At 41.8% G+C, this 14,340-nt stretch overlaps 1 protein-coding gene across 1 annotated transcript in view; it reads left to right on the forward strand.

The window, feature by feature from the left end:
- mmp15b (matrix metallopeptidase 15b) overlaps positions 1 to 14,340 on the forward strand; it is a 42,147-nt gene that overhangs the window by 10,396 nt on the left and 17,411 nt on the right. Inside the window, exons 2-7 of the mRNA XM_034116587.1 lie at positions 3,477 to 3,625; positions 4,535 to 4,657; positions 4,750 to 5,057; positions 8,454 to 8,615; positions 9,552 to 9,748; positions 13,429 to 13,567. Of these exons, the coding sequence (XP_033972478.1) occupies positions 3,477 to 3,625; positions 4,535 to 4,657; positions 4,750 to 5,057; positions 8,454 to 8,615; positions 9,552 to 9,748; positions 13,429 to 13,567 (1,078 nt within the window). The remainder of the gene's footprint in view (positions 1 to 3,476; positions 3,626 to 4,534; positions 4,658 to 4,749; positions 5,058 to 8,453; positions 8,616 to 9,551; positions 9,749 to 13,428; positions 13,568 to 14,340) is intronic.

Below are 14,340 nucleotides of genomic sequence, written 5' to 3' on the forward strand. Positions count from 1 at the left end.
GAATGACCTGTGGTCAAACATTAATTAAAGTTCAGAATGGTTAATCTGCCACAGCTATCATTGTTACGTGCATTTTATGCCGGGCAAGAATGGAAAACTTCTTTAGGCATAACAACAGAAACTGGAGGGGCGGGGCGCTTATCAACCAGTGTTTTGTGTTGAGTTAATGTTAGCCTGGTATACTGTTGTGATGTTTGTGTTGTCTTGACTACATGTATGATTACGTTTCGTGCGATGAACAGAGGTTTTTTGTGAACCCTGCCACCTGTTTTCTAGCTTCTGTGCCTGTTCGTGAGAGAGTATTAAGATAGTGTTTCAGGAAGTTTGTGTTAGGGTGTGTGTGTGTGTGTGTGTGTGTGTGTGTGTGTGTGTGTGTGTGTGTGTGTGTGTGTGTGTGTGTGTGTGTGTGTGTGTGTGTGTGTGTGTGTGTGTGTGTGTGTGTGTGTGTGTGTGTGTGTGTGTGTGTGTGTGTGTGTGTGTGTGTGTGTGTGTGTGTGTGTGTGTGTGTGTGTGTGTGTGTGTGTGTGTGTGTGTGTGTGTGTGTGTGTGTGTGAGCTTCCTTATCTAAAGGCAGAGGTGGGTCAGGGTCACGTCCAGTTTACCCTCTCCTACACACTCATTCACAGAGCTGCATCTGCAAGAAAGAGAAACATTGAAGATGAGAAACAGAGAGGGAATAATGCATACATAGCATACATAACAGTGTTTCCCATACATTTTCTTGCCGGGGGGGGGGGCCCACAAATAGAATCAAATTCTGTGGGAAACACTGCATAACATTAAGAGTTTTTCTCATTTCTTTCTGCAAAGGAAATAAGAAACAATTCAAATGATGTAACACTTAAATGCTTGACAATATTGTACATAAGTGCGTCTCAATGTTCAATAATAAGAGATATGTAAAAGATTGACGAAGTGTAGTGAGGTGTTAAACATAATAGATTTACAATAATAACTATAGGACAAAAGAATATAGAAAAGGGACAGAAAAACATTTATATACAGTTACTAAATTAACTAACAGGAGCTAAAGTGACTTAAATGAAGTATTTACGTAAATATCGAGTAGTATAACAACATTTAAGAATGCCCAGTGATAATAAATAGGGGTATAGGTTGACATAACATATGTGGGAGGCGTGTGGCGCAGTGGATAGAGCCTTGGTGTTGGGATCAGGGGGTCACAGGTTCAAACCCCACTGCAGTCAGCGGGTGTTTCTCAATCGCGAGTACGCTTGCTTGGTAGCACATGTCTGTCGAGCATCTTGCTTCAGAAGCGAGGCAAGAATACTTCCTGCCATTCGGAAAACAAAGAGTGGAACAGGCGAGCAAGTGTGCAGGTGTGCGTCATATGGTAGGCCCCGCCTTACATCTTCCGCCACAGATTTGGGGAAATTGGTCCGTGCGCAAAGCATTGTGGGGATTTTAAGACCGCGGCGTCTATTCATGTGCAGCCTCGATATTTCTCCAAACGGAGTACGCCGGGCTCGGTAGATTTCCAAGTCTGCTGGAGATTGGAACAGTACTTCGGCGGCACTCGATGACGTAGTATGCTTGAAATAGTGGCTCTGAAGCAGCTTTACTCGCGATTGAGAAACACCCACGATGTCGTTGTGTCCCTGAGACACTTCACCCCAAATTGCTCCTGTGGGGATTGTCCACAGTATTGAGTATGTAAGTCGCTTTGGATAAAAGAGTCTAACAAGTGACATGTAATGTAATATGTATTCAATAAAACAAGTGTTTAGTTTATGATTGTGCATTGTTTAATAATGGCATACTAGAAGGTAATACCATATATATAAATAATAATAATGATGATGATCAACCTGAAGAGGAGATATATAAAAGCTCAGCACATAGAAGCCTGCCTTTATTGTTTGGAGATATAACAGAACAATGAAAAGGGTTTGGAAGCTTTGAGCTCCTTTGGCCAGTAGCTCCAAAGCCTGAGGGCTCAAACACTATGTGTTTACCTCCCTTGACCTCCTGTTGGCCAGTGTATCTGTGAGTTACTTGTGTTTACTACAAACTGAGTGCATCTTTTACAGAAACAACCGGCTCAGTTAGTGATTCAAGCTGGTGTTTTTAACGTCAGTAGCTCTGTGATGATCATTTCAACTCCTCTTATCAATGTGTGTTTTTAAAACAGAGCACAGTTCCACAGCTTTGCCTTTATAACATATTCATATTGTAGTTGTGTTGACATTAGATGACACTTCCAGGGATTGGTTGGACTGTAGGGACATTTTGTTTCTTCAGGACACACTTACAGCAAATACAACTTATCGTCTGGGGGGGTACCTCCTACAATAAGAAATGTGGTGGGTGGCACTTCTACATGACTAGAGCTCTTATTATTTACAGTTTTTATAAGATGTGCGCTGAGTATATGTGTAAGAGGGAGAAAGACTGAAAGATTGTTGGTGTTTTTAAGGAGTGGATAAGTAAACACAGATAACAAGCAGTATTTTTCATTGTGTAAGATGGGCGTATATTTGACAAATGCACACACAGATACCCACACTGCTTTATGTGACACTCCCTTTTACATTCCCTGCACCACCATGGATAGGGTGTCCATGTGTGGGCGTATCTAGTATCCCAGACTACCCAGTATGCAAGTGGTTGCCCGTGTGTGAGTGCGTGTGATATTAGGTTTCTTCTTAACAGGTGGGATAGACTTTGCGTCATCTGTGATTAGCTCAAATATCACTTTTTCTCCATCAAGTCTGTCATTAACACCCACCCCCCACTTACATGCTCCCAGAGAACCAGATGAGGTAGGGCTCACAGGGCTCACATTCAGCTCTGAAACTAATGTCCTGCCTGCCTTCTGAGTACCAAGTCAAATCTCTGTCATATCATCATGTTACAAAAGCTGGTATCTGCTGTGCCTGACTGTGGAAGGATATTTCTGCCAGTAAAAAAATACAGATAAGAAAACAATGAAAATACTCTTAGCCCTGTGATGAAACAAAAAGTTAATGTAAGACATTATGGTTAGAAACGTTGTACAAATAATAACGTAGTATGTCAAATTACAGAAACACTTTTTTTTAAATGATGACTTATGAAAGCTTCTAATTTTTTCGAGATATGAAAGTCATTATTTTGAGATTCAAGGTAATTATTTTAACACAATTTCTCAATAATATCTACTCATCATTTATGAAAGCTTCTAATTTTAAAGAACAAAAGTCATTATTTTAAGTTAAATGTGTCTTTCTCCATCCCTTTGGCAGAAATGGGCTTCCATAAAAAAACAATTCAAAATCCTGACATAGATCGCCCTAATGCTCATAAAACTATCCGTGTTCATAATGATGAAAGTTTATTTTCTGAGATAGTGTCATGTCTGTGTAGCGTAAGCTTTTGGCAATTTAATTGTTGATGATGGCCACTTCCTGTGCATTGCAGCCAACCAAAAGGATATTTCTAAAAGTCTCCTTATATGTTTTTCTTCCTGTCTCCAGTCATGGCTGAAGATGTACGGTTACCTGCCCCAGGCCAGCAGACAGATGTCCACCATGCGATCGGCTCAGATCCTGTCCAATGCGATCAGCGACATGCAGCGCTTCTACAGCCTGCAGGTCACTGGACAGATGGACCAACAAACAGTCAGGTTAGCCTGGATTAACTGGAATGTTTTTTGTATGTTAAAACTTACACCAACTCTCAAGATAATATGGACCAGTCCCTTAAAGCAACGACCACGTCTCAACAGCATGTTAAAGATTTAGAGAAATGTCATGTAAGTAGAAAGAGGTGAAGAAGGACAAGTGATTTCGTCTATAGGGCTGCTCTGGAGGACAAACTGAAGTCCAGGCAGAGGGAGACTCAGGGTGGGGGGTACAAGCCCCCAGACGATCCCTGGATTGAGACAAAAAGTATGATTATACCAGATTAAATAGAAAAACATAACATAAGGAAAAAGACAGGAGTAGGGAATGAAGGGATGGTGTGAAAGAGTGGACTAAAGAATGAGGGATGAAGTCATGTAGGAGGTGAAGGGGTGAATGGATGGAAGGGTGAATGGAGGAAGAGAGGAAGGGATGTGGGACGAAGTGATAGGGATGAAGGGATGTAGGCAAGACATTATTAATAGCAGAAGGATGGAAGGAATGAAGATGAAGGGCTGTAAGGAAGAATGAAGTGTTGCAGAGATGTGGGGAGGAAGGGATGAAGAGTCAAAGGATTGTGGGGAGGAAGGGATGAATGGGAGAAGGAATGGAGGGATGTAGGGCTGTGGGTTCAAATGAGGTAGGACAGGGAATGGATAGATGTTAGGAAAGGAAAGGGTGTGTGTTTATTGAAATAGGAGACAAACTTTAGAAGTAGCTTAGCGGGTGATAAGAGTTGTGATTGGTGCCTTGCTTGATTTCATCTAGTCTAAATGTCACTGTTTGTGCTGTGACGATAAATGCACGATAAAACATTGATTCGACCAAAAATCGTTTAAAAATGTGCTATATAAATAAATCTTGATTTGATTTGATTTGATTTGACACGCATTTCTTGCTTGCTCCTTTAGTGCCATGAGGAGACCCCGCTGTGGTGTGCCTGACAAGTTTGGAGGCCCGATCAAAACCAACGTGCGGCGGAAACGCTACGCCCTCACGGGGCATAGATGGAACAAGAGCCACCTCACTTACAGGTAACATAAACACCTTCTGTTTGTAAAGAAAATCAAACCGGTAACTGTTAAACTTTAAAAAATGTTTCCCTCTTCCTCTCTTTTTACCACAGTATCCAGAACTACACTCCCAAGATTGGAGAGTATAACTCATACGAAGCCATCCGTCGGGCGTTTAAAGTCTGGCAGCAGGTGACCCCATTGACCTTTGACGAAATCCCCTACCAGGAGATCAAATATGGACGCCGCAAGGAGCCCGACATTATGATCTTTTTCGCTTCGGGTTTCCATGGAGACAGCTCTCCTTTTGATGGGGAGGGAGGCTTCCTAGCTCACGCCTACTTCCCTGGACCTGGAATGGGCGGGGACACACACTTTGACTCCGATGAACCATGGACCATAGGAAACCATAACGTACAAGGTAAACGCTTACTGTCAGTATCATTTCTATTGTTTGGCCAAATGTAGATAAACAAGGAACAAAATCGTATTCTACAACAAACGTCTCGGAGAGGCTTTTAGGAAGCACCGTCTGATGCTTCAGTTGGGTGGATGTTTTGCCGCAAAATGTTAGTTGGTGTGTTGGACGTGTTTTTTTATGTGTGCAGCTGCTCACATACCGCTCGCTGTGTTATGAAGCCTTTTATTGAGTGAGGAGGGAGTCATTACCTTCTTTCTTTGGTAGAAATGAGGATACAGGTTATTAGGCCCTTAATCATTTCAGCTGATGAGCTGTTTGGAGCCCAATAGTTATGTTGAAGGGTTTTAGTGCTGGTGGATTTATCACATTTTATTTTCAATTACAATTTTGGCTTATAATAATAAGAAAATAGAGATAAAACGATTATAATGCTCTCATTTCGTGTTGTGTTAGAAATCCAATAACTAACCCTAACCCTTTTTCATTACAGTAGCGAGCTTCCCCTGATTGTAAAATAAACAGCTGTCCTAAACACATAACTAGAGTTGGCTCAACTAAGACATTATAAATTGTACTTTTGTGCTTACGGGGAATATTGCTGCTGAAATCATTGCCTTGACCTATGGATGCTTCATGCTTAACCTATACATTTAACTTAAAATGAACCCTATACACAATTACAACTCTTTGCAAAAGTGAGGATTAAGAAAATGTATTCATTTTGAAGAACCTTTTAGAAGAGTCTGTTTCCTTGCTGTGCACTCATTAACCCTGCTCACCAGAGAGGGATTTGAGTGACAATAGGCTTTCCTCCCCTGTTATCCATAGACACAGCAGACTGCTAAACGTTGTGTGTGTGTGTATCTGTGTGATCAGCTGTGTGTGGGATGTGTAGCTGGACAGATCACAGGGACAGTGGAATGCCACAGTAAGTGGGAGTGTGTTCCACTTGGAAGGACTGGTCCCTTTGTTGCACCACGCTACTTACGCAGCTCAACAGCAGAGTACAACCAAATTACAATCTTGTCTGACTTCAGTTGGACACATGTCTAATTAGTCAAACTTTTTGCAGATGCAATCTTCTTTCAGCTTCAGCATGTTTACTTCCTACAAATCGCACTGTTGCTGAAACAGCCCTTACTCTTTGTTCAATTTGAATTTTCAGATTTCCCTTCCAGCATAACTCATGCAGATTGATCCAGCAATTGGCTGTTGGAGAGATATTGCACAATACAGTCAAGAGAGTCAACATTGAGAGCTGACACAGCGACAATTCATTCAGTTCATTATTTAAGGCAGTATATACGTTTCTAGCTAGAGCTGCACAATTAATAGACATCTTATCGAAATCACAAAATGGAAATGTGCAATATCCAAATCGTGCAATATTTGGCAAATTAAGGCAACATATGTGAAAATATCTGAATAAAGTACTGTGTTACTGCAGAAAAGCACCAGTCTACAAACGATATTCTGCAGACTTCATCAAAAATCCTTGTTTGGTATTGATTTTCTTAAAGAGGCCCTGTTATGCTTTTCGGGGTTTTCCGTCTCCCTGTTTTCCCTCCAGAGGGAGTTTCTCTCCCACCTCCCCCACCCCCCGCCTCAAACGCCTCCATTGGACTCCTTTGTTTACTTCTGTAACATAGTGACATCACTATGTAACACTCACTCTTCTATTGGCTAGCTCTCCAACACATTGTACGTGACATCCTTAAACGGTTAACCAATCACAACTGAGCCGGCCAGCTAACCAATGACAGCAGACTGGGCTCTGGTTTCAGACAGAGGGTGAAAACGAGTGCTCATATACTGTCTTCTTTAATATATAGTGAGAGTTGCAGAGCCATGTTAAAGCCTTATACATCAGCTCTGCTCAAGTGTCCTTGAAACAGAATCAGCTTTGACCTCTGACCTCCTTTTGGGTGGGGTCAAACAGACACACACTTTAGCTTAGGGATCAATAGTTCCACATAAAAAATGTATACGACAGATTGACTGTAAAAGCCTGAAACCCATTCAGTCCACTCTTTGCAGTTACGGGGTTTCCCTATCCTTGACCTCAGTTTCACGGGTTAGTGAAGAACAATGCTTTTAGGACGAACATTTTCGGAGTGAACCTTATAATGCACGGTGTGATTAATCAGCTGCTCGCTGTGACTTGCTGACACACACACTCAAAGCCACCTTGCACGGAAACAACACCGCAGGCCCGTAGCGATAAAAGCCCAGGAGCTTGTGTTTTTCTGTGCGGTCAGATGAGACTAATGTGAGTAAGTCACTGGCACAAAGGAGTGCACTTTGGTTGTCAGGGGTCTGCTTTAATGTCCTTCATAGGAACAAGTGAACAACGCTTCAGAGTTGAAATAAGGATGACAAAATGTCTGTTTTAGTGTACAAGGTAGTCAGAAATAGCAGTAGTCTCATTGGCTGAACTTCTAACTTTGCCAAGACTTTGAAGTTTTGAACAGTTGTCACAGTTACCACACAAAGGCCTCTTTATCCACTCAGCTATCTCTAGCACTCTGTGTTGCCCTCTGCTGCTTTCTCTCCTTGAGTGTGATCTGCAGCCTTAGACCACCATGAGAACATTCATGTGACTCTGAAATTATAGATCGTAGGGGAGATGAACTGTGTGTATCCTCCTGTGTGTGTTCCTTTGTGTGTGTGTGTGTGTGTGTGTGAGGGGAAGCTCAAGGACAGGCATTCAGAGCATCTCCCATTCCCTTGCATGACACACAGCAGTGACTTCCACGAGTCCCAATCCCCCCCCTAACAACATGACGTAACTAGCACAAATCCGACCAATCAGCATCACGCCAGACAAAATGGCCAGCAAATGTAAAGTTCACAAAGAGCATGCACAGGAAACAAAATGGTATTCACACAGGGGAAGCACCTAAATATGTTTGGATTCACTTTAGAGATCAACTTATTTTTGGTGAATTTTTAACTGTGGTTTTACTTTTCTCAAAAAAGAAAGTCTGTAAGAAGACTTTCATGTCGAGAGGAAGTTGATGCAGGGGTCAGTGTGTCACAGCTGTGTGGCGGTGGACAATGACATCCCTTGATTGGTTAGATATGTTGGAAATGTATGTTGCTTCATATCAGCAATCATTTGCATTCCTGTGTGTGTGAATGATATGCCAGATCCACTGAGATGTTCTTTGACATCATAACTGGGAGAGAACAATGGACAGCCATTGTTATCCATTGACTACATGGATTTATTGGGAATATCTGCTGACTGTGGCCTTCAGCTGGGGTGGAATGTAACTAAGAACATTTACTCAAGTATTATTTTTAATATCTTACTAGATTTTAAGTGTCAAAATGAAATTTGCATCTTTTTTATTTCCCCTTACCTCATGTCTTTGCTTCATCATATACACACAGGTAACGACCTCTTCCTGGTTGCAGTCCATGAGCTGGGCCACGCCCTTGGTTTAGAGCACTCCAACAACCCACTGGCCATCATGGCTCCCTTTTACCAGTGGATGGAGACGGAGAATTTCCAACTGCCAGATGACGACCTGCGAGGCATCCAGCAGATCTATGGTAGGAGGGTTTTTGGAAGACCAGAGCATAGAATCCTTGCGGTTTTTCAATCATGATATGATCATTTGCGCCATCTATAAAATGTAATACATATTTTTATATAAATGTTTTTCAACAACAAAACCACTGCTCTCTCAGACACATTTTTATTTCGATACAAACTATTTGCATAAGGCATATGGTAAAACTCAGGACAACACATTCAAAAACACGGTCACGCACTGCAATTACCTGACAGTTGAAGGCGGTTCTAGTGTTAAATAGAGGCTCAATTATTCAAAACAGGTGCTGTGAATTGGACCATACCATGCATGAGCATGGGTGACAATAATTTCTTATACATTAAAAAGTAATTGTTAGGGCTTTAATTGTTAAAAATAGTAGCATATGATGACTTCTTTGATTTATTGTGTTTCATTATTTTAAGATACCTTTCTAATTTTGGACTGGACGTCTGTGTCATTTTAATTTTTCACAATTTTTCTGTAAATAAAAGCATGTAAATATATGTTATTGCGACTCAAGCCATCTTATACATTGTCTTAGTAATTACCAACACGTTTTGTAACATATGGTGTCTGAAGTGGGATAGCTTTCCTTGGCGCAGACTCATCATCAGTAGAGTCGTCAAAATCCACGGTCACATTAAGGCCACCACCTTTTTCTACAGGCATGGTGATGACAGAGCGCTCAATATCCACAGTCACATTCAAGCAAGCAGCAACCTTCTGTAATAGGTCAACTTCATTATTCTGGGAAACATTATTTTTACTGAGGGTTAGATGACAACCTTGTTAACACTCGGCGATGGTTAGCTTAGTCACCACAAATGAACAACAAATTAAGTTTACACCCTTCCTCATTTAATTTTAAGTGTTGATTTATAATTGTTGTATTTGATCCAATATATTTACCCCCATCTGTTTGTCCCTGCAGGTCAGCAGAACAGCAGCCCCACCGTGGCCCTGCCCACCGTGACGCCTCGTCGCCCGGAGCCCCGCCCCCCACAAACTCCCCCCCGTCATCCTGACCACCCCAGGACCACTGAGAGACCGGATCACTACGGGCCCAATATCTGTGAAGGGAACTTTGACTCTGTGGCCATGCTCCGAGGGGAGATGTTTGTTTTCAAGGTAAATTGGAATGTTATCTTCAGGCTCTGCTATAGCCTGCTAACTTGATCTAAGTTTGAGCATAAAACATAAGGAGAGATATGCGAAATGTCCTTGCTTGGAAATTCAATCGGCTTCCAGCAGAGGAGCTGCACTGACAACTTAACTGTCTCAATAAATTAGTTATTCTTTTCTGTGGAATCACTTTGAGACAAATGGCGTGTGCACTGCCAACAAGGCGTCTGTTTTCAATCAGGTCCTTGTGGATTGTAAACCAACAGGCCAGTGTTTTTTATGAGGCAGAACACTGTTAAAGGGTGGGGTGCGGTCAGGTGTTTGTCTTAAAGAGCCTCTGGACCCACACTAAACATTCAATAAACGCTGAAGCAGCAGTTGGCCATTAGCTGGGATTTTACCTTCAAGAGATGTTCTACAAGTACCGGTCAGTGCACTGCTGTTGCTGTCAGCTGGGTTGTATGATCTATTAAATATTTAAGATATTTCTATATTATGCAACTCAGCCCTGGGTTAATGTGTTATTATACATCTGCAAATCATTTTTCCTTTATCCTGGGGGTAGTGGTTCTTGGTCAGAGTTGATGATGCAACACATTTATTTGGTCATTTTCAAAGTTACATTTCAGCAACCTCGTGTGTGTTTTCTCCTCTTCATAATGTGTTCAGTGATGCTTTATACATAGTGCAGCTCTGCAAAGATAAGTAATAATGAGTTTCAGTGGGGGAGGTCAGAGGGGGGTGTCCCGTGCTGGCAGCGTTGAAGAGGTTGGCAGATATTAGACAGAGCGGGACGGAGAACACCCACTGTAATGGAGCTTCTGCTTTACTTTCAGAAATGTTGTCATGATATCTGAAATGTTGGGGCCACAGTAGGGATTGCTGAACATATCCAACAGTATCAAACTATCAACCACATCTTGAATTATGTTCCACGTTAACAGATTGACATGTCATTGGCGAAATATAAAACTACTAAGATCTGAAAATGAAAAAAACAGATGCAGATGAGCTCTGAGCATTATTGCATGCGTTCGTAAAAAGTCACTCTTAGCGTAGGAGCGCATTTGCACAAAGGTGATTGTTCATGAACTCAGAGAACTTACTCTCATCCTGTATTCACATGATATGCAATTTGCTCTTTGCTCAATGTGATTTTGGCATAGCCTTGCAGTGAAAACAGCCAGCTAAGATTTGTCTTTATGCTTACCTCCCTTGCTAGCTTCCGCTGTTTCATACAGCTGTCATCTGATTGGTTGCAGTTTGAAAGGTTAGCGGGAAAACGAGGTCAAAGATGAAATAATTTGACCTTTGAGTGCAGCGCGAGGCTAAGGCTAGTCGGTCTGCAACACTGTTTCCATAGAAACACAACGGCAACGTCACTGCAGAGCTGTTTTACCACGCATCATGTAAATGCAGCTTGAGTTTGCTAGCTTCAGCTTTAGCCTATTATACACACAATTGAATCATGTCTCATCATAATCATCTCTTACATTGTCATCCTCACTGGCACTATATATGTTTTATTATAAATCAATAGAAATGTTTTTCTTTCATGCATTTTAACTAAGCTCTTCGCTAATACATGTAGAACAGAACGCTTCGCTTTGAACAATGCTCTCATTTGATTGGATAAACGAATGCACACGTTATTTTGGCAAAGTATAATATAGCAGAGCCGTGTCTGTGAATCTGCTATCTTTGACTCTTAAGTGTTTCTGACACTGACCAGTGAGTCTGGACGTCCAGCTGCCTGGACAAGTGCTGCACACGGTCAAACAGTTGTGTCTGTGCTCTTGGGTTTCATCTCAGACAGTCATGTCTCTGTGCTTGGGTTTCATGAAGCTAGTCTGGATAGCCTTAATCAGTGTCCCAAATTAACTTTGTCCATGCCCACCAGTGGTTCTTAAACTTTGTCTTGATCCGAGTAGATGCAGACAAGATGCAATCACTATAATTACCATGTCCTGGTCAAACTATTATATTTTATTAAATGAAATTTAATAGGGGAATCCATCATTGCTAATTATTTTGTTATGTAATTTTATTGGATATATTTCGTTTTTTATTATTGTGGCTCTATAGATAGTGAACCCCCTCCTTTTTATGAGACTAAAATATCTCAACAGCCAAAAATCTAGATTCTTGTACAGACATTCGTGGTCCCCAGAAGAAGAATCCTAATGACGTTGGCGACCCCCTGATTTCTCCTGTAGTGCCACCAGCAGCTTTCCTTTTTCTTTCAGGGAAATGTCCCAACAAGTAGCGGCTGGACTGGATTCATCTGACATGCATTAGAACAACTTTCTTCCAATTCTCTGGTTTATGGCGGCAAAGCGAAATGTGCAAATTTAGGTGGGCGGCAATCCCTTATTACCAATACCATAGCGAAATAATTTGCATCCCCCCGTTGAAAAGACTGGAAATGCTGCTACCTTGTGTCTCCTTTTTTGTCTTCTTTGAAGTCTAGATGATCCTATATTCCAAAAGTGTGAAAAAGACAAAGACAGACAAGTGAAGTATGCACGTCAGATGTATATTTTCCCAAAATGTTGTTGACTGATACTGAGCACTTAGTTGTGACTAATTTAATTTGGTTCTCCTCCTGTGAATTTGGAAGTAGTGCCTCCACTGTTATTATGCAAAGTAGAAATTGTTCTTCTCTGATATAACTATGCACAGGAAAAACGACTTACTTAATGCACTGTGAGTGGGAGTAATCTGTAGCACATCAGTGCCACTTTCTCCACAGTTCATTCAAATAAGAAAGGAGCTGTCATTTATTTTATTCACTTTGCTCACAGCAGAGGGCTGGATCTGCAGAGCTCAATATTCAAACTCCCACTCTGAGATCTGTTCTGCTGAGGACTAATATGGTCAACTCCGTCTTAATCTGGTCAACACAAAGCGGCTGTCAGACCACACAAATCGAAAAAGCATGCAGTGTGTTCGGCCTTTGCTTCGCTCTCCCCATCCAATCTCCTTTCTGTTCCATCCCGTGCCGTGCCGCGCCGCCTTGTCTGCCAGCGTGTCCTGCGTGAAGGACATAACTAGGTGTGCTTGCCAGAAAGAAGCAGCACTGAGCATTTTGCTGTTACATTATCCAGGACAAGCAAGGATACTGACTCACCACTCATGAATGAGTCTGAGGGCTGCTGGTGTAAATCTGCCTGCCGGCCTGTGTGCACAGCATACAGAGTATATGAATGTCCTTAGGATCAAATGTGCTACTTGTTTGTGCTGCTGCCTTGATATTGAAATCACTCTATAAAAGTGACTGTATCAGGCTGTGATCAACAGAGAGTGCAACATAAAGACCTGAAGAGCCACCGGAGCGGAAACTGACTATTATTAGCCTGCCAGGGTTCCACTATTGTTAGCTTAGTGCACGCTCTGGTTCAGTTCTGCTGCAGACTGCTTGGTGAAACAGTTCAAACCAGATGACTTGTGAAAAGAGAATACCCTTCTTACAGCAGCAAAACACTTCATATTCCTGTGCATATGCATGTTTTGAAAAGGCTAAAGGAAATATTTAGTTTAAGATATGAAGCCATATGTTTTGAACTTATTTGGGCATTGGTTTGCGCTTTGAGTAACAGGAATAAAAGAAAATAAGCAACAACAGAGTATTTGAAGCATACAATAAGAAGTGATGAACTCTCAAACATACGTGTGTCTCCCCTCAGGGTCGGTGGTTCTGGCGCGTGCGCAGGAACAGGGTCCTGGATAACTACCCCATGCCCATCGGTCACTTCTGGAGGGGGCTGCCTGGAGACATAGACTCTGCCTACGAGAGACACGACGGCAGGTTCGTCTTCTTTAAAGGTAAGCAGCAAACACAAATACACACTCACATTTTCAGAATCAGGGATTTAATTATCCCCTGGGGAAATATTATAAAATATAATACAAACATAGGTAAGTTAAGTGCCAGCATATTGAGTGCCTGACGCTCAGTTAAACAGTGTGATGCCCACAGGAAGGAATGAAGTTGTGTGGTGCTCTGTGGTGCTTCTAGGGGGAAGGAGTCGTTCACTGAAGAACATCTCTCGCTAGCTGGCCCAGTATGTTATTCAACATACATCCAAGAGGCTGTTTTCTTGGGCCCGGCTTACGCAATTTTAAAGGCTCCATAACCATACCCATTTCAGATATTTATTTTCGCAACGCCCGGACAAATCCCAAGTACCCCAAAAATGCAATCAAAGAGGTCAAATAAAGATAATATATGAAAAAAAGAATCCAATCACTTTCAATTATGGGCTGATTTTTGTGCTTTGTACTTAAGTCTCTACTAAATATTTGATGTGGATTCTTCTCAAATAACTATTGACCTTTAGCTATGGTCGCTTTGTGTTTTAATGACTGGTCTTGTATAGTTTTGCCTGGCTTCTTATGCTGTTGTAAGGTAGCTTCTCGCAACAGATGTTACATTCTAGCCAAAATACTTAAATGAAACCAAAGTTAAGGTAACTCCAGCTCAGGGTTTCCGTTAGCCAGTAATTACCGGTTTTTAGCTGGTAAAATGTATTAAAAACCGGTAAAGTGTATCCGGACGCGAGAGAGAGAGATCAGATCAGCTCTGCATAATCACCTGA

This window comes from Trematomus bernacchii, unplaced genomic scaffold (assembly GCF_902827165.1).
Source record: "Trematomus bernacchii unplaced genomic scaffold, fTreBer1.1, whole genome shotgun sequence".
In the NCBI taxonomy this organism is placed as follows: Eukaryota; Metazoa; Chordata; class Actinopteri; order Perciformes; family Nototheniidae; genus Trematomus; species Trematomus bernacchii.